The 23,621-nt window shown below is 41.0% G+C and overlaps 1 protein-coding gene across 3 annotated transcripts in view; it reads right to left on the bottom strand.

Annotated features, from left to right (window-relative positions):
* Positions 1-23,204, bottom strand: part of ACER3 (alkaline ceramidase 3) — a 162,737-nt gene extending 139,533 nt beyond the window's left edge. For all 3 annotated transcript variants that reach the window (XR_016232982.1, XM_008263685.5, XM_089331400.1), the window contains exon 1: positions 23,053-23,204. Coding sequence is in view for 1 of the 3 variants with exons in the window: in XM_008263685.5 (XP_008261907.1) it covers positions 23,053-23,155 (103 nt within the window). In the remaining 2 variants the exon portion in view is untranslated. The remainder of the gene's footprint in view (positions 1-23,052) is intronic.
* Between the last annotated feature and the right edge of the window lie 417 nt (positions 23,205-23,621).

The raw sequence follows: 23,621 nt of genomic DNA, 5'->3' as shown, positions 1-23,621 counted from the left end.
CGGCCATTGGAGGATGAACCAATGGCAAAGGAAGACCTTTCTCTCTGTCTCTCTCTCACACTGTCCACTCTGCCTGTCAAAAAAAATAAATAAATAAATTTACTGTAAATTAAGATATGTAATCTCAACTCCCAAGTGCACATCTTTTTAATATTCCTTATCTTGAAATTGAATGTGTGTAAAGAATTTTTATTATATACCAAAGTTTGATGGCTGTCTCAGGAAAAGTCGCTTCTGTGACTGTTTTTAGGTGTGAAGTCAAGTACACGCTTTTTTCCATGGCACTACTTTTACTTATTAGAACTCACAGGTAAACTATGATTATTCAGTTTTACGTATTTGAAAGATGATTTTCTGTATATCAGCAAAGCAAATGCATAGTAAAGCAGAAAAAATTTTCAGCTCATGGATAAGGAAGATGGCTTGAATTTAACTGCATTATCTGATATTACAAATTCTTAAGAAAGCCATTAATAACAGCTATAGGGTACAGTATGTAAGGTCATTACTTTGTCTAATTTAATCTTTTTTTTTTTTTTTTTTGACAGGCAGAGTGGACAGTGAGAGAGAGAGACAGAGAGAAAGGTCTTCCTTTTGTCGTTGGTTCACCCCCCAATGGCCACCGCGGCCTGCGCACTGCGTTGATCCAAAGCCAGGAGCCACGTGCTTATCCTGGTCTCCAATGGGGTGCAGGGCCCAAGTACTTGGGCCATCCTCCACTGCACTCCCTGGCCACAGCTGAGGGCTGGCTTGGAAGAGGGGCAACCAGGACAGAATCCGGCACCCCGACCGGGACTAGAACTCAGTGTGCCGGCACCACAGGCGGAGAATTAGCCTAGTGAGCCGCGGCACTGGCTCTAATTTAATCTTCAAAACAAACCTAGTAGGTATTTTTAACCTAAATTGACAGCTAAGTAACTGAAAACTAAAATTAAGAAACTTGAGAACTTCTACTTTGCACATGGCTCTGTCTAAATACCAATGGAGTTTGTGGACTCAAAAGGCTTCCATAGCCTTGGCAGCTCATGTCAAGAGCCCCAGGTTGTCACTGACCTCAAAAATAAGAGTGTTAATGGTTAAATCAACAAAAGGAGTCATTGTGTACTTGCTCCCCATGTAGGACCTCTGTCCTTAATGAGTTGCACTATGAGAAATAACTTGCTTTCAATCAGTACTCTATACTTGGTGTGTGGGTGTATGGGTGCAAACTGTTGAAATCTTTACTTAGTATACTGAGTTTGTCTTGTGTATATAAAAATAATTAAAAATGAATCTTAATGAAGAATGGGATGGGAGAAGGAGTAGGAGATGGGACAGGAGTATAGGTGGGAGGGCAGGAATGGGGTTAAGAACTGCTATATTCCTAAAGCTTTACCTATGAAATTTGTATTTATTAAATAAAAGCTTTCTAAAAAAAATTTGTCTTACTATTTACAAGGTATACTGCTTCTATAGGTAAAGAATATAGGTATATATATATATATATGGCTTCTATAGGTATTCAAATACAAGGACACTGATTATAAAATCAATTTTTTTTCTATTTTATATAAACTACTTACTAATATGTTGATCTGGATTAAATGGTAGATTTTTTAAATACACAAAATGAAAAGATTAGTAAAATATTTCCTTATTTTATCACAATAATTTTTTTTAAAGATTTGTTTACTTGAAAGTCAGAGTTACACAGAGAGAGAAGGAGAGGCAGAGAGAGAGAGAGAGAGAGAGAGCTGTCCATCTGCCGGTTCACTCCCCAGTTGGCCACAATGGCCAGAGTGGCACTGATCTGAAGCCAGGAGCCAGGAGCCTTTTCCAGACCTCCTATGCAGGTGCAGGAGCCAAGGACTTGGGCCATTAACCACTGCTTTCCCAGGCCACAGCAGACAGCTGGAACAGAAGTGAAGCAGCCAGGACTCAAACCTGCACCCATACGGGATGTCAGCACTGCAGGTGGTGGCTCCATCTGCTACACCACAGCACTGGCCCCCACAATAATTATTAATAATTTAGAATTTTGAAGTAAAATGTACTAAAAGATCATAGTGATGATTTTTATTCTCTTTACTCTCTTTTGGATTGGTTATAATTATGTTTCCTAAAAATGTGTGAATTGTGTAACTTGCTAGTAATTTCAAATATATTTCAAACAGCTTTTTAGCAAAAAGTTATTCATTTCTTTTAGTCAGCCCCAGGTCAAATATGAATAATGAAATCAGATAATTAAATTTTTATATGTATTTTCTAAACATAAAAGCTAACTGAGTTTTGGAATTTTTTTTTGAAAATTTATAATTAGTTGTTTATGTTTAGTAGTATTTCAATCTTCAATAGTGTAAGCAACAATATCAATTCTAAAATAATGCATTGGGATGACATTGTGGCACAGTGGGCTAAGCTACCTTTAGAACACCTGCATTCCATACTGGAATGCCAATTTGAGACCCAGTTACTCTACTTCCGATTCAGCTTCCCGCTAATGCACTTGGGAAGCAGTGGATAATGGTTCAAGTACTTGGGCCCCTGTACCCATGCGGGAGACCTGGATGGAATTCCTGGCTCCTGGCTTTGACCTGGTTCAGCCCTGGATGTTGCAGCCATTTAGGAAGTGAACAAGCAGATGGAAGTATCTTTCTCTCTGTCTCTCCCACTACCACTGTCACTCTGCCTTTCAAATAAGTAAATAAATAAATCTTTTTTAAAGATTTAAAAATGCACTCAATAAAATAGGTTTATCAATTTAAACTCTTAAAATTATGCCATTTATGCAATAACTCAACATATGTACACATGATCAAACGATCCAATTAATGGGCATTTCTAACATTTTAAACATGTGTCATTTCTTTGTGCTGGGAACTTTCAAATTCCTCTTATCAAATTTTTAAATAAAATACAAAATAAATGCTTGTCAATTTTAGTCACCCTACTGTGCTGTGGATCATGGCACTTATTCCTCCTGGCAACTTTATTTTGGTACCCAATACCTGACTTCCCTGTATCCCTCTTCCCCCAATCCCTCCTAGCATCCCATGACCATTTTTCTACTCTTTACTTCCATGAAATTAACTATTTTATCTTGCACATATGAGTGAGAACATGCAGTACTTGTCTCCATGTGCCTGGCTTATTTAATATAATGTTTCTCATGACATGTTTCCCATGACAAATGACATGATTTCATTCTTTTTATGGTTCAATAATCCTTTGTGTATATATGCCACACTTTCTTTATCCATTCATGTTTCAGTAGACACCATGATTGATTCTGTATCTTGACTATAAAAATAGTGTTGCAATACACATGAAAGTGCAGGTTTCTCTTGAAATACTGATTTTTTAGATTTACTTTATTTTTATTTGAAAACCAGAGTGACACAGAGAGAGGCGGGTAGAAACAGAGAGAAAGGAATCTTTAATCCACTGGGTCACTCCCCAGATGGCTACAACAGACAATTGGGCTGAGCCAGGTTAAAGCCAGGAGCTTCTTCCCAGTCTCCCACATGGATGCAGGGGTCCAAGCACTTGGACCATCCTCCACTGCTTTCCCAGGCACATTACTAGAGAGCTGGATCAAAAGCAGCACAGCCAGGACTCGAACCAGTGTCCATATGGGATGCCGGTGCTACACGCAGCAGCTTTACTGGCTATGCCACAACAGCAGTCCCTTGAGATACTGATTTCAATTCCTTTGGTTATATATGAGTTAGCTGGATCATAAGATAGTTCTATTTTAAGTAACCTCCATACTGTTTTCCATAACGGCATTCTCACAGTGTGTAGGAGTTACTCTTTCTTTTTTTTTTTTTTTTAAGATTTTATTTATTTGAAAGACAGAGTCACAGAAAGAGGTAGAGACATAGAGAGAGGTCTTCCATCCACTGGTTCACTCCCAAGATGGCCACAACAGCCGGAGCTGTACCGATCTGAAGCCATGAGCCAGGAGCTTCTTCTGGGTCTCCCACGTGGGTGCAGGGGCCCAAGCACTTGGGCCATCTTCTACTGCTATCCCAGGCCATAGCAGAGAGATGGATCGGAAGTGGAGCAGCTGGTACTAGAACTGGCACCCATATGGGATGCTGGCACTGCAGGCCAGGGCTTTAACCCACTACACCACAGCGCTGGCCTCAGGAGTTCCCCTTTCTATCTATCCTTGCTAACATCGCTATTTTTTGTATTTTAGCCATTCTGTAATGAGATGACATCTCATTGTAGTTTTGATTTGTAATTTTCTTTTTTTTTTTTAGATTTATTTTATTTATTTATTTTAAAGAGTTACACAAAGAGAGGAGAAGCAGAGAGGTCTTCCATCTGATGGTTCACTCCCCAGATGGCCGCAATGGCCAGAGCTGCGCCGATCCGTAGCCAGGAGCCAGGAGTTTCTTCCAGGGCTTCCCATGTGGGTGCAGGGGCACAAGGACCTAGGCCATCCTTCACTGCTTTCCCAAGCCATAGCAGATAACTGGATCGGAAGTGCAGCTGCCAGGCCTTGAACTGTTTCCCATATTGGTTGCTGGCGCTGCAGACGGCGGCTTTACCCGCTACAACACAGCGCCGGCCCCGATTTGTAATTTTCTGATGATTAGTGATGTTGAGCATTTTTCATATATTTTTGGCTATACATGTGTGTGTTTGTGGGGGATGTCTTCAGATTATTCACTTACGTTTTTTGTCATTGAGTTTTTTACTTCCTTATATATTCTGGATATTAATCCTTTGATGGATGAATAGTAATTTAACTTAAATTCTTTTTTAGTTTTTAAAAAATATTTATTTATTTGAAAAACAGAGAGGAGAGAGAGAGAGAGAGAGAGAGAGAAAGGGAGAAAGAGAGATCTTCCATTCACTGGTTCACTCCCCAGATTGCGACAACAGCCAGAATTGGTGCAGTCGAAAGCCAGGAGCCAGGAGCCAGGAGCTTCCTCTGAACTTTCCACATAGGTGCAGGGGCCAGAGCACTTGGGTCATCTTCAGCTGCTTCTCCCAGGCCATTAGCAGGGAACCGGGTCAAAAGTAGAGCAGCTGAGACACAAACCGGCACCTATATGAGACGTTGGCATCTTAGGTAGTGGCTTAACTCGCTACACCACAAAGCTGGCCCCTAACAAATTCTTAAACAGTGTTTAATTTAAATCAAACTCCTAAGCAGTAGGAAAAAAAGGACTATAAAACCTAAGTTTAAAATCCCAAATTTCTCAAGTGAATTACACTAGTTCCACAAGAATACTTTGGGCCAAAGGAAAAAGCTGTTTTTCCAGGGTATTTACTGTCTGAGCATCAGCTCTTGAAAGTCTGAGGGGAAAAAACTGCTTTAAAAAAAAAAAAAAAAAAAACACACAGGGAAAATGCGGCAGGTCAGTCAGGAAAGACGAGTGAGCCATGGTAGCAAAAAGAGGGTTCTCTACAATCTAAAACAGCAGTGTTGTTAAGCCCCCATACACATACAATTGGACATTCCCACCAAGATTCAATCTAAAGATTTAATTTATTGACTTTCATTTTGTAAGCAAACAAATGAAAAAAAAAAAAACACAACTTAGATAAAAGAGAAAGAATAAGGCAGAAGGGCACTAACATCTGTTGAGTTTATATGCCTAGAACCATGATAGTGATATTACTTACATTTTATATAAAATATCACTTTGTGAGGATGGGCATTGTTATCCTTATTTTACATACCAGGACACTTTTTAAAAAATAGAATATTATTGTTAGTTGTGAGTATGAGATCAGCTTCTGAGTGTCAAAGGGTATTCTTTTTCTCTTTTTTAATGATTGTATTTATTTATTTGCAAGGCAGAGTGACAGTAAGACAGAGATCAATCAATCTGGTTCACTCCTCAAATGACCAAAAGAGCTAGGGCTGAGCCATGCAGAAGCCAGCAGCCCAGAACTACATCAAGGTGTCTCCTATGTGGGTGGCAAGGGCCTAAGTACTTGGGATAACATCTGGTTCTTTCTCAGGTGCATTAGCAGGGAGCTAGATGGGGAACAGAGCACCTGGGAACGGGATTGGTATTCGATATGGGATGCTGGGTAACCTGCTGTGCCACAGCCCCTTAGGAAAACTTGAGGTCCAGCAAAATTAAGGAAATTTCCCAGTGTTATATACTCCTAAATGAGATTATCTGGGTTAAATTTTAGGTCATGTCTCTAAAATTGGTCATGTTCCTCTAACACATCATGCTGAAAAAAACAAAGGTAAAGAGAGAAGCCAGAAGAAACACAATCATGAGTGTTGGTATCTACTAATAATTCATGAGAGGCAAGAAAACCATATAATTCTGGCAACTTAACTAGACTCATCTGAATCTCTATAATATTTATTTATTTGTAGTCCATATGCTTAAAGAAATGATACTGTTCTAAGACAATTCTCTCACTGCTGCAATCAATTTTTATCTTGAGCTATTTATTTTTTCACATTTTAAAATTTAGTATACAACTTACTGAGAAAAAAATCCAAACAAAAAAATAATGCATTAGTTATCCATTTTGCAAAACAAATTGCCCTAAAACTTACCAGCTTAATACATCAAACATCTGTTGCCTCACATAGTTTCTAAGTGTCAGGAATATGGAAGCAGTTGTGACTCAAGATCTCCTGTCAGTATGTAGTCAAAATGTTGTCCAGGTCTGTAGTCATCTGAAGGTTTGACAGAGCTGCAGAATGTGCCTCCCCGATGGCAACTTGCAGGTCAAATGCCTGTTGTTCTAGGCCTCAGTTCTTTACTACCTAGACCTCTCTTCATGACATGAAAGCTGGCTCCCCCTGACAGTGAGGGACCCAAGACAGAGGCCAAGAGGAAAGCAATGATACTTTTTATAATTCAGTATCCAGATTGATACCTTTTAATGTCTATTTAATTTTACCAGAAGCAAGTCACTACATTTGGCCCATATTCAAGAAGAGAGTAATTAATTTTCACCTCTTGAACACAGAAACAGCAAAGGATCTGTGCACAACTTTTAAAACAATCACAACTGGAAAGCAGATTCTAAAATTTATATGTAAAAGTATAAGTCCTAGCCTATCCAAAGCAACTGTTAAAAAGAACGAAGTTAGAAGACTTATAGTAGTTGGCTTCAAGGTTTACTGTAACACTATATTTACTAAGACTGTGATAATGGCAAAGGCTAGGTAGAGATCAACAGAAAAGAATAGAGAACCTAGAAATAAACCCACATGTATAGCAACCCCATAAAGAAAGGTCTTTGCAGTAAATGATGTTGCAATAGCTGGATATACATATGGGAAAAAATCAGCTTCAATCACTGCCTCATACTGTATGTGACAAAGAATTTAAGATGGGTTACAATATTGTGAAATATACACTTCATCTACCTCCTTACTTCCTGGCATATAACACCTAAAATCCTTGGAATTTGCAAAACGATGTGCCTTTCTGTTTGCTAATAAGCTGAGTGACAGCTAGTCCCCCTCATGGCTTTAGGATGGGGGCTGGTTACTAGAAAGATCACGGTTAGGGGCTGGCTCTGTGGCACAGCGGGTTAACATCCTGGCCTGAAGCGCCAGCATCCCATATGGGCGCCAGTTCTAGTACCAGCTGCTCCACTTCCGATCCAGCTCTCTACTATGGCCTGGGAAAGCAGTAGAAGATGGCCCAAGTCCTTGGGCCCCTGCACCCACATGGGAGACCTGGAAGAAGCTCCTGGCTCCTGGCTCCTGGCTTTGGATCAGCGCAGTTCCGGCCATTGCAGCCATCTGGGGAGTGAACCAGCAGATGGAAGACAGCGCTCGCTCGCTCGCTCGCTCTGCCTCTCCTCTCTCTGTGTAAGTCTGACTTTCAAATAAATAAATCAAAAATGGAAAGAAGGAAGGAAGGAAGGAAGGAAGGGAGGGAGGGAGGGAGGGAGGGAGGGAGGAAGGAAGGAAGGAAGGAAGGAAGGAAGGAAGGAAGGGGGGAGGGAGGGAGGGAGGGAGGGAGGGAGGGAGGGAGGAAGGAAGGAAGGAAGGAAGGAAGGAAGGAAGGAAGGAAGGAAAGGAGGGAGGGAGGAAGGAAGATAGATCACAGTTGAGACATTCAGTCCACCCCTCAATCTTCAGAAAGGGGAGAGCAGCTGAAGACTTTATTATCATCAGTGCCATGATTTGATCAATCACAGCTATATTTTGAAGCTTCCATAAAAATTCAAAAGGACTGGGCTAGGGGAGCTTCCACACAACTAAATACATGGAGGTTTCTGGAACAAGCCTCACCTCTGCACACTTTCCCATATGCCTTGCCCTATACTGCTCTTCGGATCTTTATCCTTTGTAATAAACCAGTGAATGTAAGTAAAATGCCTTCCTGAGTCCTGTGACCTGATACAGCAAATTATTCAAGTCTGAGGAGGGGAGGCATAGGAACACTAATTAATAGTCAGATAGTCAGAACCACAGGTGAAACAACCTTGGGGTGATTAATACTGGAAAAGGGGGGGGGGGAGTTGTCTTGTGTGACTCAGCTCTCAAACTATGGGATTTGACACTATCTATATGGAGAATTAAACTGAATTACAGGACACTCAGCTGGTTTATGCTGTAGAATTGATTACTTGCTTGAGGTGTATGTGTGAGACAGGGGGACTTCATATGTGTTGTGAGGGTACAGAAGGAGAAACTGAGTTTGTTTTCACCTATATCAAATACACACCTAAATATACAGCTATTAACTATAAAGCTTCCAGAAGAGAACACAGGAGAATATCTTCACAATCTAAGTGCAGATAAAGGTTTTTAGATAAGATATGGAAAGCAATAACCATAAGAGATTTTTTAAAAATCTGATTACATCAGACTCTATCAAAATTTAGGACTTCTTTGAATATGCTAATTATCATTACACAATATAAAGTATCAAAATATCACACTGTACTCCATAAATATGTACAGTTGTCATATGTAGATCAAAAATAAAACCTTAAAAAGTGGTAATTTAAAGAAACAGAATATAATTTTAAATCAAAACCAAAAATCAAAAAAATTTTAAGCTCTCATCAAAAGACAGCTTTAAGGAGATAAACAGGCTATCACAGACAGGGAGAAGACAGTCACAAACATTCACGTGACAAAAGGACTTATATCCAGAATATGTAAGAGGTCCCTACAATTTAATAATAATGGGAAAACGATACTTCACAAAAAATACAGGAACGGCAGAAAAAACACATGAAAATGCACTCAACATCAATAGTTATCAGGTAAATGCTACTTAAATCTACAACATAATACCACTACACACATTCTAGAATGGATAAAATTAAGAATGAAAACACCAAATGTTGCTGAGAATGAAAAATAGTACATCACTTTGGGGAAAAAAAAGGCTTATAGCATAATATGAAATTAAACATAAATCAATTCTGCAACCCAGCAATTCTATGCCTACATATTTACTCAAGAAAAATGGAAACACATGTCCACAAAAACACTTGTATAAGAATATTCACAGAAGCTTTATTTGTAATTACCAAAAACTGAAAATATCCCAAGTATAGCATCAACAGGAGAATTAATAAACAAACTATTGTATATTCACACAACAGAATACTCCTCAGCAATAAAAAAGGAATATACCACTGATATAACAACATGAATAAATTTCATTTTTCACAAGCATAGATCTTAAATAGATTAATAAAGGTTTAATTTGCTTTCAATTTTAACTTCTAATCCAGTAAATACTAAGAGTTAACTCACAGAGCTCTTGAGGGTCTGCAATACTATTAAAAAGTAAAATAAGTCATAAGACCAAAAAGTTTGATAACTTTTGATCTAGTTAAGGTTGAATATGCAAATGCCCTACATTGTAAAAATTACACTCCTAAGTATAAGAGAAACTCTTCTATTTGTGTATCCCAGAAGACAGATAGGCATATTTAAAACAGCATTATTTGTAATAGCAAAAACCTGCAAACAACAAAACCTCCAATGATTGAAGAATGGATAAATCAAATATACTCATACAGTAGAATTCTAAACAATGATAAAATGAAATGAACCCTACCTATACGCACTGTCTTAGCCCATTTGCTGCTGCTACAACAGAATACCTGAAACTAAGTAACTCAGAAAGAACAGAGATTAATTTGATTCAGTTCTAGAAGCTGGGAAGTCCAAACACATGGTGCCATCTTCTGGACGAAGTCCTTTATGCTTTGCCATCCCAGCTAAAGGCAGAAAGAAAGGCAAGCAAGCATGTGAGATAGAGAACTGAACTCATTCCTTTTATTAGGAGCCCACTCCTACAACCATGGCATTAATCCACCGCTGAAAGCAGAGCCCTTTTGATCTAACCACCTCTTAAAGGTCCCACCTCTTAATACCATCACAATGCCAACTAAATTCCAGTATGAGTTTTGGAGGGGACATTCAAATTACAGAGCATATCAACAGAGACAATTCTCAGGAACATGGGCATTAAGAAACTCAATTGGGTGAATGGAGGGGGAAGAAGTATGTAATACAAGCAGGCATTTGTCCTAGTGGTTAAGATGCTCCCTGGGATGCCAGCATTCCATATCTAAGTGCCTAGGTTTGAGCCCGAGCCCTGTTCTCATTTCAGTTGCCCATTAGTATATCCTAGGAGGCAGCTATGATTCAAGTAGTTGATTGCTGCCAACCAGATGGGAGACCTGGACTGAATTTCTGTCTTCCAGCTTTAGCCTGGTCCAGCCTCAGCTACTGTGGATATTTGAGGAATAAACCAGCAGACTGGGAGGTGGAAGAACAGAGTTCATTCATATTCTCTCTCTCTCTCTCTCTGCCACTCAAATTAAAAAGTAAAATAAATAATTAATCATTTCTTCCAACGTATGCTACCAAATGACAATTCACCCAAGTTAATAACTTAGAAAACTTGGATAAATACTAAGTAAAAAATAGAGTTCAAAATAGATGCAGGCTTCAAGTACTAACATAGCTGTAAATGCTACAGATTTAAGTCTAAAAGTTGGTTTGGTTTGAACTTGGGAAAGGCATTAGGAACAAATAAGAATGAAAATTATTTCTGAAATGAGAAAGTTCAACTCGGTTTATTAGCTAAGATGATCATGTTTAAGATTTCCTTCAAGTACAGTCTTTTCAGTCTCCATTACTGTGCAGAGGAATCAATATCTAACATGGTTTTCAGTCGGAAACCTAGCTTCCAGGACCAGGCCCCAAGATCTTGAACAAGTTGCTTATCCATCAGAATTTGGTTTTCTTATACACAAACAGGGATAACACCTGCATCTCACAGGGCAAAAAAAAAATATGTGAAAGTGCTTTGTGGCTCACAAAGCCTTGCTTTTTCAAGTATAATCGCTAGACCAACAGCATAGGAATAGCTTGATAGCTTATAAGAAATGCGGACACTAAGGTCAGACTCCAGACCTACTAAACCAGAATGTGTTTTAATAAGATGCCCCGGAAATTCCCATGCACAGGAAAGTCTGAGGAGCCCTGCTATGAAGTGCTCAGTAGACATTGGCTATCTTTGCCATAATAGCTCATTAGAAGCTCTTTTTGTTCTGAGAAAGTCTTGTGATCCGTTAACTCATTAATAATATGACATCAACAACACTGACATCAACTGCCTCAGCTCACTACATCCCAGACTGAGAAACTAATGAATGTGGATTCTGGTCTAGGCTTCATTACTAGGCTTCATTACTAATATGCCACATAATCTTGAGTAGATCATTTCTCAGTCTTTTTCCTTATTTATAAGATGAGGATAGATCACTAGTTTCCAACTTGAAGTCCCTGGACTCACTGGAGTCTAAAAAGATGGTAATGGCAGATTCAATTCAATACCAACCAAAATACCAAAGACATTCTTATCAGATCTAGAAAAAAATGATGTTGAAATTCATTTGGAAATACAAGAGACCTCCATAGTTAAAGCAATCTTATACAACAAAAACAAAGCCAGAGGCATCACAATACCAGACTTCAAGACATACGACACAGCAGTTATAATCAAAACAGCCTAGTACTGGTATAGAAACAGATGGATAGACCAATGAAACAGAATAGAAACACCAGAAATCAATCCAAGCATCTACAACCAAGTTATATTTAACCAAGGAGCTAAAACCATTCCCTGGGCAAGGAGTCTCTTCAACAAATGGTGTTAGGAAAACTGGATTTCCACATGCAGAAGTATGAAGCAGGACCCCTACCTGAAACCGTACACAAAAATCCATTCAAAGTGGATTAAAGACCTAAATATATGACCCAATACCATCAGCTTACTAGAGAACATTAGGGAAAACCTGCAAGACATTGGCACATTCAGAGTTCCTGGAAAAGATCCCAGAGGCACAGGCAATAAAAACCAAATTGCATCAAATTGAGAAGCTTCTGTACAGCAAAAGAAACAGTCAGGAAAGTAAAGAGGCAACCGACAGATAGGGAGAAATTATTAGCAAAGCATGCAACTGAAAAGGATTAATAACCAGAATATATAAAGTGATCAAAAATCTCAACAACAACAAAACAAACAACCCAGTCAAGAAATGGGAAAAGGACTTAGACATTTTTCAAATGGCCAACATATGAAAAAATGCTCAGGATAACTAGCCATCAGGGAAATGTGAATCAAAACCACAATGAGGTTTCACCTCACCCAAGTTAGAATGGCTTTCATACAGAAATCAACAGACAACAAATGCTGGCGAGGATGTGGAGAAAAAGGTACCCTAATCCACTGTTGATGGAATGCGAAAACTGGTAAAGCCACTATGGAAGTCAGTTTGGAGATACCTTAGAAATCTGAATATAGTCCTACCATACGACACAGCCATCCCACTCCTCAGAATTTACCCAAGGGAATTGAAATCAGCAAATAAAAGAGCTATCTGCACCTCCATGTTTATTGCAGCTCAATTCACAATAGGTAAGATATGGAATCAATCTAAATGCCTGTCAGCGGAAGACTGGATAAAGAAACTATGGGATATGTACTCTATGGAATACTACACAGTGGTGAAAAAAAATCTGATCATTTGCAACAAAATGGATGAAACTGGAAAACATAATACTTAGTGAAATAAGCCAGTCCCAAAGGAACAAATACCATATGTTCTTCCTGATCTGTGATAACTACCAGAGCACCTAAAAGGAAACCTGGAGAAGTGAAATTAACATTACGAGAAGCAGACTTGAACAGCCCTTGTCTTGACTGTCAAGGAACATTTATTATTATCACTTTTTATGTATTCTTTTTTTATTTTTCTTCTACCTAATACCATTGGTTGAACTCTTTACTTAACATAGAATTAACCATAGGTGTATTAAGTCAATTGAAAATAGTTCTCTTGGGGCCGGCACTGCGGCATAGCTGGTAAAGCCACCACCTGCAGTGCCAGCATCCCATATGGGAGCTGGTTCGAGTCCCGGCTGCTCCACTTCAATCTAACTCTCTGCTATAGCCTGGGAAAGCAGTAGAAGATGGCCCAAGTCTTTGGGCCCCAGCACCCATGTTGGAGACCCGGAAGAAGCTCCTGGCTCCTGGCTTCAGATCGGCACAGCTCCAGCCATTGCAGCCATCTGGAGAGAAAACCAGCAGATGGAAGACATCTCTCTCTCTCCCTCTCCTCTCTCTCTATAATTCTGACTTTCGAATAAATAAATAAATATATCTTTAAAAAAAAATAAAATAGATCTCAGTTAAAAGTAAGTAGGAATGAGAGAGGAAGAAGCTGTACAGGTCGGCACACATTTCCACTGACCTACTCTTAAGGGTAAAGCTAAAAACTTGCCATAGGACTCCAAATCCCATTAAGCTGGGTAGTACTAATCCCATCTTACGTGATACAGTGATCATATTAAGAATGGAATTGATCATATAGATGGGATTAAGTGTCAAAGGGATCATGTAAATAAGACCAAGTGTCTGGTAATAAAAATAGAATTAAAAAGGAGAGAATGATCCAAATGGGAAGCAGGCCACACAGCAGGCTCATAGAAGGACAAAGGCCCTAAACAGCACTCTGACCTCAGAATCAGCCCATAAAGGCATTTAGATCTGGCTGAAAAGCCTATGAGAGCATTTCAGGCATAGAAAGCCAAGACACTTTGGCAAAAAATTATCTACATGAAGGATTTCTGTGACTGAGATCCCAGTGGAAAGAAGGGGCCATCGAAGAAACAGGTACTTTTCTCTGAAGGGAGGAGAGAACTTCTACTTTGCACATGGCCCTGTCTAAATACCAACAGAGTTTGTGGACTCAAAAGGCTTCCATAGCCTTGGCAGCTCATGTCGAGCCCCGAGTGGTCACGATGTCAAAAATAAGAGTGTTAGGCCGGCACCGCGGCTCACTAGGCTAATCCTCCGCCTTGCGGCGCCGGCACACCGGGTTCTAGTCCCGGTCAGGGCACCGGATTCTGTCCTGGTTGCCCCTCTTCCAGGCAAGCTCTCTGCTGTGGCCAGGGAGTGCAGTGGAGGATGGCCCAAGTCCTTGGGCCTTGCACCCCATGGGAGACCAGGATAAGTACCTGGCTCCTGCCATCGGATCAGCGCGGTGCACCGGCCGCAGCGCGCCGGCCACGGCGGCCATTGGAGGGTGAACCACCGGCAAAGGAAGACCTTTCTCTCTGTCTCTCTCTCTCACTGTCCACTCTGTCAAAAAAAAAAAAAAAAAAGAGTGTTAATTGCTGAAATCAACAACAGGAGTCACTGTGCACTTACTCCCCATGTAGGACTTCTGTCTTTAATGAGTTGTACTATGAGAAATAACTGTAAAACTTGCTCTCAATCAGTACTCTATACTTGGTGTGTGTGGGTGGGTGTGTGTGTGGGTGGGTGGGTGGATGGGTGGGTGTGGGTGCAAACTGTTGAAATCTTAGTATACTGAGTTCATCTTCTGTATATAAAGTTAATTAAAAACAAAACTTAATAAAGAATGGGATGGGAGAGGGAATAGGAGGTGGGGCGGAGTGGAGGTAGGAGGGCAGGAATGGGGTGAAGAACCACTATATTCCTAAAATCTTTACCTATGAAATTTGTATTCATTAAATAAAAGCCTTCTTAAAAAAAAAAAAAAGATGGTAATGGAAGAAGGCCGACAGTACAGTAGTTAAGCATATAGGCCTCAAATTAAGTGTTCCCTTGGGTCACTATGGCTCTGCCACTTAATAGTATGTGATCTTGGGCAAGTTCCTTAACCTACCTAAACTTTAACACCTTCAACTGGAAAATTAGTATTACAAGAGTACCTACCCTGAAGTCTAAGCAGTATAGTATATAATTAGAAATGAGGACTCCACTAGGTAACTTTTTCAAGATGATAGTAGAAACAGACTACATCTTGATTGGAATGGTAGTCACACAGGTGTATACACCTGTTGAAACTTTTCAAACTATACACTTATAAGCATATTATAGCTCAGACATCTCTTTTTAAAGGGAGAGAGAGAGAGATAGAAACAATACACTATGGAGTCAGTCTACATGAGTTCAAATCCTCATTTTGCCACTTGCAAACTGGAAACTTTGGATAAACATTTTAATCCCTCTCTGCCCTAAATCTTCAGATTTGTAAAACAAGACTAGAACTTAAAAGTCACTAGGGACCAGCACTGTGGTACAGCGGGTTAAAGCCCTGGCCTGAAGCACCAGCAGCCCATGTGGGCGCTGGTTCTAGTCCCAGCTGTTCCTCTTCCAATCGAGCTCTTTGCTATGACCTGGAAAAGCAGTAGAAGATGGCCCAAGTCCTTGGGCCCCTGCACCCCGTGGGAGACCCAGAAGAAGCTCCTGGATCGTGGCTTCAGATCAGCGCAGCTCCGGCCGTTGAGGCCATCTGGGGAGTGAACCAGCGGATGAAAGACCTCTCTGTCTCTCTCTGTAACTACCTCTCTCTGTAACTCTGTCTTTCAAATAAAATAAATCTTAAAAAAAAAAAAGTCACTTTAAATTGAGTAAAGTAAGAATTATAGCAAGGGTTCTTATCAGAAAGTATGTAGAAAAATTTTGTACATTAAGCCTCATCAATGTTAGCTATTATTTTTACCAATTATATTCAATATTTAAAAATCACATTTATTCACAAAAATATTGCAATGAAAATATTATGCTATCTTTTCTTTGGACTAGAATTATATCAGTACATTAAAGCAAGTAGGAGCCAGCTCTGTGGTGTAGCAGGTAAAGCCACCGCCTGCAGTGCCAGCATCCCACATGGGCACCGTTCAAGTCCTGGCTGCTCCAATTCCAATCCAGCTCTCTGCTGTGGCCTGGGAAAGCAGTAAGATGGCCCAACTCCTTGGGTCCCTGAACACACATAGGACACCTGGAAGAAGCTCCTGGCTCCTGGCTTTGGATCGGTGCAGCTCCAGTTGTTGCGGTCAATTGGGAGGTAAAAGGCAGATGAAAGAACTCTCTCTTTCTCTCTCTGTGTAACTCTTTCAAATAAATGAATAAATCAAAAAAAGCAAGTAATTACTGTATCTCATATGGATCAATAAAATATGGTAACAATGACCATAGTTCATCTATTGCTATATGTGCCTTTGATTAATTGAAACAGGGACAAAATACATTAACAATTATAATTTATATAGGCGTAATAATAAATTATAATTTCTATAACAGTGATAATAAATTCCTGGGATCCAGGAAAAAATAATAAGACTTCCTTCTGATGAAAAGGTTAAAATAGCTGCTATGTGATCAAGTGATCCAGCAACTCCACTTTCGGGACTTGAAGAGCTATTTGGATATCCATTTTCATAGTAGTACTATTCATGATAACCAAGAGGTGGAAGCAACTCATGTGTGCATAGACAGAGAATGGATAAAAAAATGTAGGATATGTGTGTGTGTGTGTGTGTGTGTGCAATGAAATATTGTAGTCTTAGGAAGGAAGGAAATTCTGATAACATGTTACAACATGGATGAACCTTGAGGACATAAGACAGTCACAAAATTATATACACTATATGATTCCACTTACAGCAGATACCTAAAGTAGTTCAATTCATACAGACAGAAAGTAGAAGGATGGCTGCCAGTGGCTGGGTGGAGGAGGGAACAGGGAAATAATGGGTATAGAGTTTCAGTTTTGCAAGATGAAAAGAGTTCTAGAGATTACACAACAATATGAATACATTTAATACTACTGAACAGTAATTATTTCAAAATAGTTAACATGACTGATTTTATGGTTTTCTGCACTGATACATAAATATCTAGTACAGTGGCTCTTACAGCACTAAGAGTTTAAAGCTTTCATGAACTTATTAGAATGCATGCATCCTTTCCTTACATTCCAATGTTCTACATATTTTTATGTCTATCACTACATTTAAAACAATTTACTGGCAAGTATTTGACTTTGTATACATTAAAAATCCTTTCAAAGCAGTATTAGGTCTTTAATTTGGCCTTCATTCTTCAATGACTTATGTTACTTACAAGCTATAAGTTGTAGTTGCTGCTAGCCTGTCAATAACCCTCAGAGAAAGGACTATATTCCTTAATATAACAGAGATACCACCTCTGCCTATACACAAAGCCCCAAGACCAAAAGAGGTCTGATTTGTGCTCAATTAGTTGAGTCTCCTACTATTCAGGGAAGAGAGGAGGAAGGGGCTCAAAAAAGGAAAAGAAAAAAAAAAGGTAACAGAGGGCTACAGGCAGCCAGATGCCTTTTGTAGTCTATGTGTATGGCAGAGGCAGCTGGTTAAGTCTGTGTTGTCTTGTCCTGAAGAGGCAAGGAAAGGAAGACCTTTTTCCTCATCTAAGTCAATCTCATAGGAAAAATAGAAAGACTGAAGGTTGCCCTACTTTCCTTCTGCTCAGCTCCTCTGAATAGGAGGGGAAAAAGGGCAGTAACCCACGCAAAAGGACAGTATCTAGCTCAATTTATCCTAGCTCAAGGACAAAAAGATGGTGGCTAGATGGAAATACCAGAAGTCACCATTCACTCTCCCTATCTATACAAGTTCTATCACAAGTTACCTCCTCAGACTGCTGTCCCTATAAAAACCATAATTAGATATTTTTAAATATTTCAAATATTCAAATATTTCAAATATTTTTGAACTTTCTGATAAATTCTCCCTCATACTATGTCAATTCTTGGAGATTTTTTACTAAATACATTTTTAGGAATGTGGTTCACTTGTAAGTAGAAGTGCATCTGTTCATATACCCACTGGCTTCCTAGATACCTTGAAGAGAGAGGTTATCTTTTATAGTTTTATAGTCTTAGTAATAAAGAGGTGCTCAGTAAATATTTGGTGAATAAATGAAACATTCTGGCCGGTGCTGTGGCTCACTAGGCTAATCCTCCGCCTTGCGGCGCCGGCACACCGGGTTCTAGTCCCGGTCGGGGCACCGGATTCTGTCCCGGTTGCCCATCTTCCAGCCCAGCTCTCTGCTGTGGCCAGGGAGTGCAGTGGAGGATGGCCCAAGTCCTTGGGCCCTGCACCCCATGGGAGACCAGGAGAAGCACCTGGCTCCTGGCTTTGGATCAGCGCGGTGCGCCGGCCACAGTGCGCCGGCCGCGGCGGCCATTGGAGGGTGAACCAACGGCAAAGGAAGACCTTTCTCTCTGTCTCTCTCTCTCTCTCACTGTCCACTCTGCCTGTAAAAAAAAAAAAAAAAAAAGGAAAAAAAAAGAAACATTCTGAATAGCTTTTAATTGGTAATTATTCTCTGAGGTCATAACTGAAGTTTTGAATCCCTTTCCACTTCCATTTAGGTAATATTTCTTCCATTAAACCAACAGCACTTGAATTCCACTTCTTGTAGACTATATGTCTTGGCAAAAAGACATAAATTTGAACACCATTTCTGCCTCATAATATCTGTATGATGCTTGAAAGTTCTTTAACTCCTCTAAGATTCCGCTTTGAAAGGGTAATAGGGATGGGTGTTATGGCACAGCAGGTTAAGCTACCACTAGGGAAATCTGCATCCCATATAAGAGTGACCTGGATTAAGTTCCACCTCTGCTTCCAACTCAGCTTCCTGTCAATGCACCTGGAAGGCAGCAGATGATGGCTCAATTACTTGCATCCCTGCTAGCCACATGGGAGACTTAAATGGAGTTCCTGGCTCCTGGCTTTGGTCTGGCCCAGATCTGACTGTTGTGGGTATTTAGAGAGTGAACCAGGAAACAGAAGATTCTCTGTCACTCTGCCTTTCAAGTAAATAAACACTAAAAAAAAGTTGGAAAATCTGCCATGTTCTTTAAAATAAGTAAATAAAATGAGGTAACACCACCTACTGAAGAGAAATGTTCTGAGGATTATTAATATGTGGGCAGTCTTTACTTTGCAAAGTTCCAATATGCAAAAATTTCACTTACTATAGTTTAAACACCAATCCCCCAATGACACAATTCAAAGTTCAGTTACCACTGCATATTAATTGAATACAGTACAAACTTTGCTACTAGATCTTTAGTCTACAAATCACTGTAAATAGAGGAACACCATGATTACCAGCCAAGTCAGTTCTGTTGAAGTTTATTGGTGATCAAACTTCATCTCTGTTTTCAGTTCATATACAGACAGCAAAGCATATACAGAGCAAAACATACACAGTTCATATAGAGAAAGCAAAGCAGCTCATGAGGTTGCCTCCTGGTCTCCTAGAGACAAACTTCTGGGATGTTTTACAAAAATGAGTTAGAAAGAGGGTACTGGCCAACAATGATGAAAGAGCAGCTGAGAAATAAAAAGTGATAATGCCAAATGTGAAATTCCAATCAAACATAAACTGAGTTACAGATGAAATGCATGACGGTACAAATGTTGACACTGCTACCATTGAAGAGACTACAGTATGCAGCCTGAGGAACTTAGAAACAGCAAACTTATCAACACAAATGAACAAAGTAGTTGTGGTGAAAAAGATGAGGATGCCCCAGTAGCGAAACTGACCAAAAAAGTTGCATTAAAGGAACTCGCAGAGATTTTTCACAATATTGAAAGTGCAAAGGACAAACTGTTAAAAGCTGATATAGACTTAGAAAGGATGAACCAAGGCACAGAAAAGATTCCATAAAAGTTATATGAGAGGGCAAGCACTGTGGAAACTACTCTTATTATTTTACACAGAAAAAAAAAACACTTAATTCATAATGGTTTTAATGTTTAAAATTACAGTGAATGAAATAAATGTTAGTTTTGCTTTTTTCACTTCCCTTTATAAACAACAGAGAGAGTGTTTACAGTGTTTAACAAAAAAAACTTTTTAAAGATTTATTTATTTATTTGAAAGGCAAAGCAACAGAGAGAGAGGGAGAGACAGAGAAAATCTTCCATATGCTGGTTCATTGCAAAGAAAGGCTGCAACAGCCAGGGCTGGGCTAGGTCACAGCCAGAAGCCAGAAACTCCATTCCAGTCTACCACATGAGTGGCAGGGACCCAAGTACCTGGACCATCATCTGTTGCCTTCCCAAGTGCATAAGCAGGGAGCTATATCAGAAATAGAGCAGCCAGGACTTGAACCAGCACTTTGCTATGGAATTAATCCACTGTACCATAATGCCAGCCCTTTGACAAAAACTTATAAAGGTCATAGACAAATGGTAACTTTTCTCATTGATTATTAATATTGCTTTGCTTGGCTTTAACTCACATGGTCATGTGTATGGTCCTACACTATCTTACAAAATGAGGGCTGTCTGTACCCATAATTTCAGGCACACAAAGAAGCTTATTATCCACAACTAAAGGGAGACTCTACCTTTCCCCTGGTACTATAATCTGCTCAAACAAAAAGGAATTGGAACTGCTAAAACGAAAGTTTCTCAGGTACTGAAAATAACTGAGAATCACTACCATATCTAAACATGAAATTCCCCAAACTCAACTTATTTACTTACCATTGATATAAATATTATGATGATAAGACATTTGTTTTGCGCACATAATATTTTGAACATATTACTAGTCAGCATATTTTTCACAAGTTAATTTAATTTTCTTACTCCAAAATATGACAAACCTCCACCACTTGCTATGGTAAGACTTGACCTCAATTCCCTTCAGATCATTTTCACTCAAGGTAAACGCACAAAAGAATGCCAACATTCACTCATCTTCTTCTTGAATCTTCTCGAATTTTTGTCAAAATCTACCTGTAGTCTGTTCAGAGTCTCCTTTTCTGAGGACACTGAAAACTAAAGCCATTTCCCATTTCTCAGAGCCATCTGCCAGAACTTTAGTTGATCTTGCTCTCTCATAGTCCACAGGACTTAATGGCCAGTTTTCTCCTTTGATTCTAAACCAAAATCTTGGTTATGATCTACATAGACCCATAGGGATGCAAAGGATCTAAAAGCCACCTAAGGCCAGCTCCTTTTCTCTACTAAAGAATTAATTCCTCCTAAAATATTCACAGGAGTTGGTTAAGCAATGTCTGTTTTAACACTTTCAGTGACAGAATGCCCTCTACCCCCAGGCAACCTGTTCCATGACTATATAACTGGTTAGAAAATTTTTCACACGTTGAAACAAAGTCCCTTACAGTTGTTTTCTACTCATCTGGCTTAATTCCAGATTCTGGAGAAATGCATAGAGTTGATTGCTATATCTGATAGCCCACCCAGTATCTGAAGACCCTTTAGTTTCTCTTTCCCATATTACACATTTCCAGCTCAGAGATCATGGTATTAAGTCCTTTCCCTCATAGTCATGGTTCTCTGAACCAGGCATGAGCTTGCAAAGTGATCTGACAACAAATTGATAAACTGCTTCCTTTGCCAACATTTAGGCTCAACATTTAAGTCAAATAATTACACTATAAATGACTTCTTTGCTCATTTATATATGGAAGTGACCCTAAGCATAAAGCATGGTCTTAAGGGAATGGAAAGCTAAAGTTCTGAACTGAAAAGGGTTTTATTTTCTTTCTTTTTTTTTTTAACTTAGCCAATTACTGGAACAGAATAAAGTAGGTTCATCTGGCACAAACCCCTCCTCTTTGCTACAAAGCCAAACATGCATGTCCAGGAGAAGGAATTAACAATAGGAAAGTTAGCTAAGAAAAATTTTGCTCCATGCCCGAGAAAGTAAATCCAATTTAAAGACAGCAGTATGGTTAGCTGAAGATAATGTTCTCCGTACCTTGCCAGAAGGAGGTACCTGAAAGAAGAATCAAACATCGCACTCTCAAAACTTGAAAAGCCTGGCAGGGATAATCATCTAGGAACACGCGCACACACGCACACACACACACACATAATCAGCAATCTGGCCAGCAGGGTCTGTCAGGGCAACAGTTACAAGACTCCTCAAGTCCTCAGAAGGTGCAGTCAGTTGAAAGCAGTGTCCTCAAATGACCCCTAACCCCTAGACAGTCCAACAGGAGGCAGAGTAAAGTGGGTGGTCCCTTGTGCTCTCGGGAGCCTGGCCCTGCAGGACCATGTAGATTGTGTGCCCTGCCTGGAACTTCTGGTGTTCGATGATAGTGGAAGAGTCGTACTCGGGGAGCAGATGACCTCTGATACTTGAAGATATACTGGGTGGGAGCGTGTGCGTGTGTGCCAGCGTGTGTGCGTGCGTGTGTGTGGCGGGGGGGCTCGTCCATGTGGTCTGTGCCCTGGAGATGAGTGCGAAGGTCTGATAAGAACAGAGAAAGAGGAAGGAAAAGACTTCAGAGTTTCTCAGATTTGGCTGTAGAAGCTAGGAACTGTCCCCTTCGCCGGTGCCCTTCCAGCTAGGGTGGTGGTGGCAATGGCCGAGCAGGTGTCCTGGGCCCTCCTCCAATTAGCTGAGTCTTCGCTTCTCCCAACCTCACCCCACATCTGCCCCTCAAGAATCCCCAGTCCTGCTCCTCAGGCTTTCCTCTGAGGTCCAGCAGGGGCTCCCCACTTCCCTTCCGCCCCCCAACCTCAAGACCCCCCCTCTTCAACCCGTCCAGACCGCAGCACGTCTCACTTGACACACGGGACTCCCCCTGGTCTGCTGCCCCCCGGCCCCGGGCGCCGCACCACCGCTCGCCGGCCAGGCCTGGTGCCTCCCCTCGGCCAGGTTCGCCCTTTGCCTCCCTCACACGGCGTCTCCCCTCAGACCCGCGTCCTCCCTCCCCGTCTCGGGCCACACTCACAGAACTCGGCGATGTACCAGGTCACGGCGTAGTTCTCCTCGCACCAGTCCAGCGTAGAGGTCGTGGGGCCCCAGTAGCCCTCCCGGTCCACCGCCGGAGCCATCGCGCTGCCGCCGCCGCCCAGGCGCTTCGCTCGCTGCGCTCGGCTCGGCGGGATCCCAGGCCGGCTCCGGCCCAGCTCTCGCGCCCGCTCACGCCCCGAGGGGCGTGGCCGGCGCCGTCACTGAGGCGGCCGGGCCGGGAGGCCACGCCCACCGGCGCTGCCGGGCTGCCGGCCCGGCGAGCGCAGGCCCGGCCCGAGGGCGCTGGGTGGCCGGGCGCCTCCTCCCTCTGTGGGCGGGCCAGAGGCGAGATCCAGGAAGGAGCGGGAACCTGGACTGCCTGGCCCGCCTAGACACGCCCTCGTCGGTAGGTCTGGGGCTCCTGATAGCCCAGGGGCTCTTTTCTGTCAGGACGTGTCTGAGGCGCTGTCTCTCTCTCTCTCTCTCTCTCTCTCTCTCTCTCTCTCTCTCTCTCTCTCTCTGATTTGATTTAATTGGGGCGGGGGTGGGAGGAAGGCTTTTTTCCAG

The sequence above is a fragment of the Oryctolagus cuniculus genome, chromosome 1 (genome assembly GCF_051225735.1).
Source record: "Oryctolagus cuniculus isolate XC-2025 breed Fujian yellow rabbit chromosome 1, ASM5122573v1, whole genome shotgun sequence".
NCBI lineage: Eukaryota > Metazoa > Chordata > Mammalia > Lagomorpha > Leporidae > Oryctolagus > Oryctolagus cuniculus.
The sequence above is the reverse complement of the archived record's forward strand: the minus strand, read 5'-3'. Positions and strand labels throughout refer to the sequence as shown.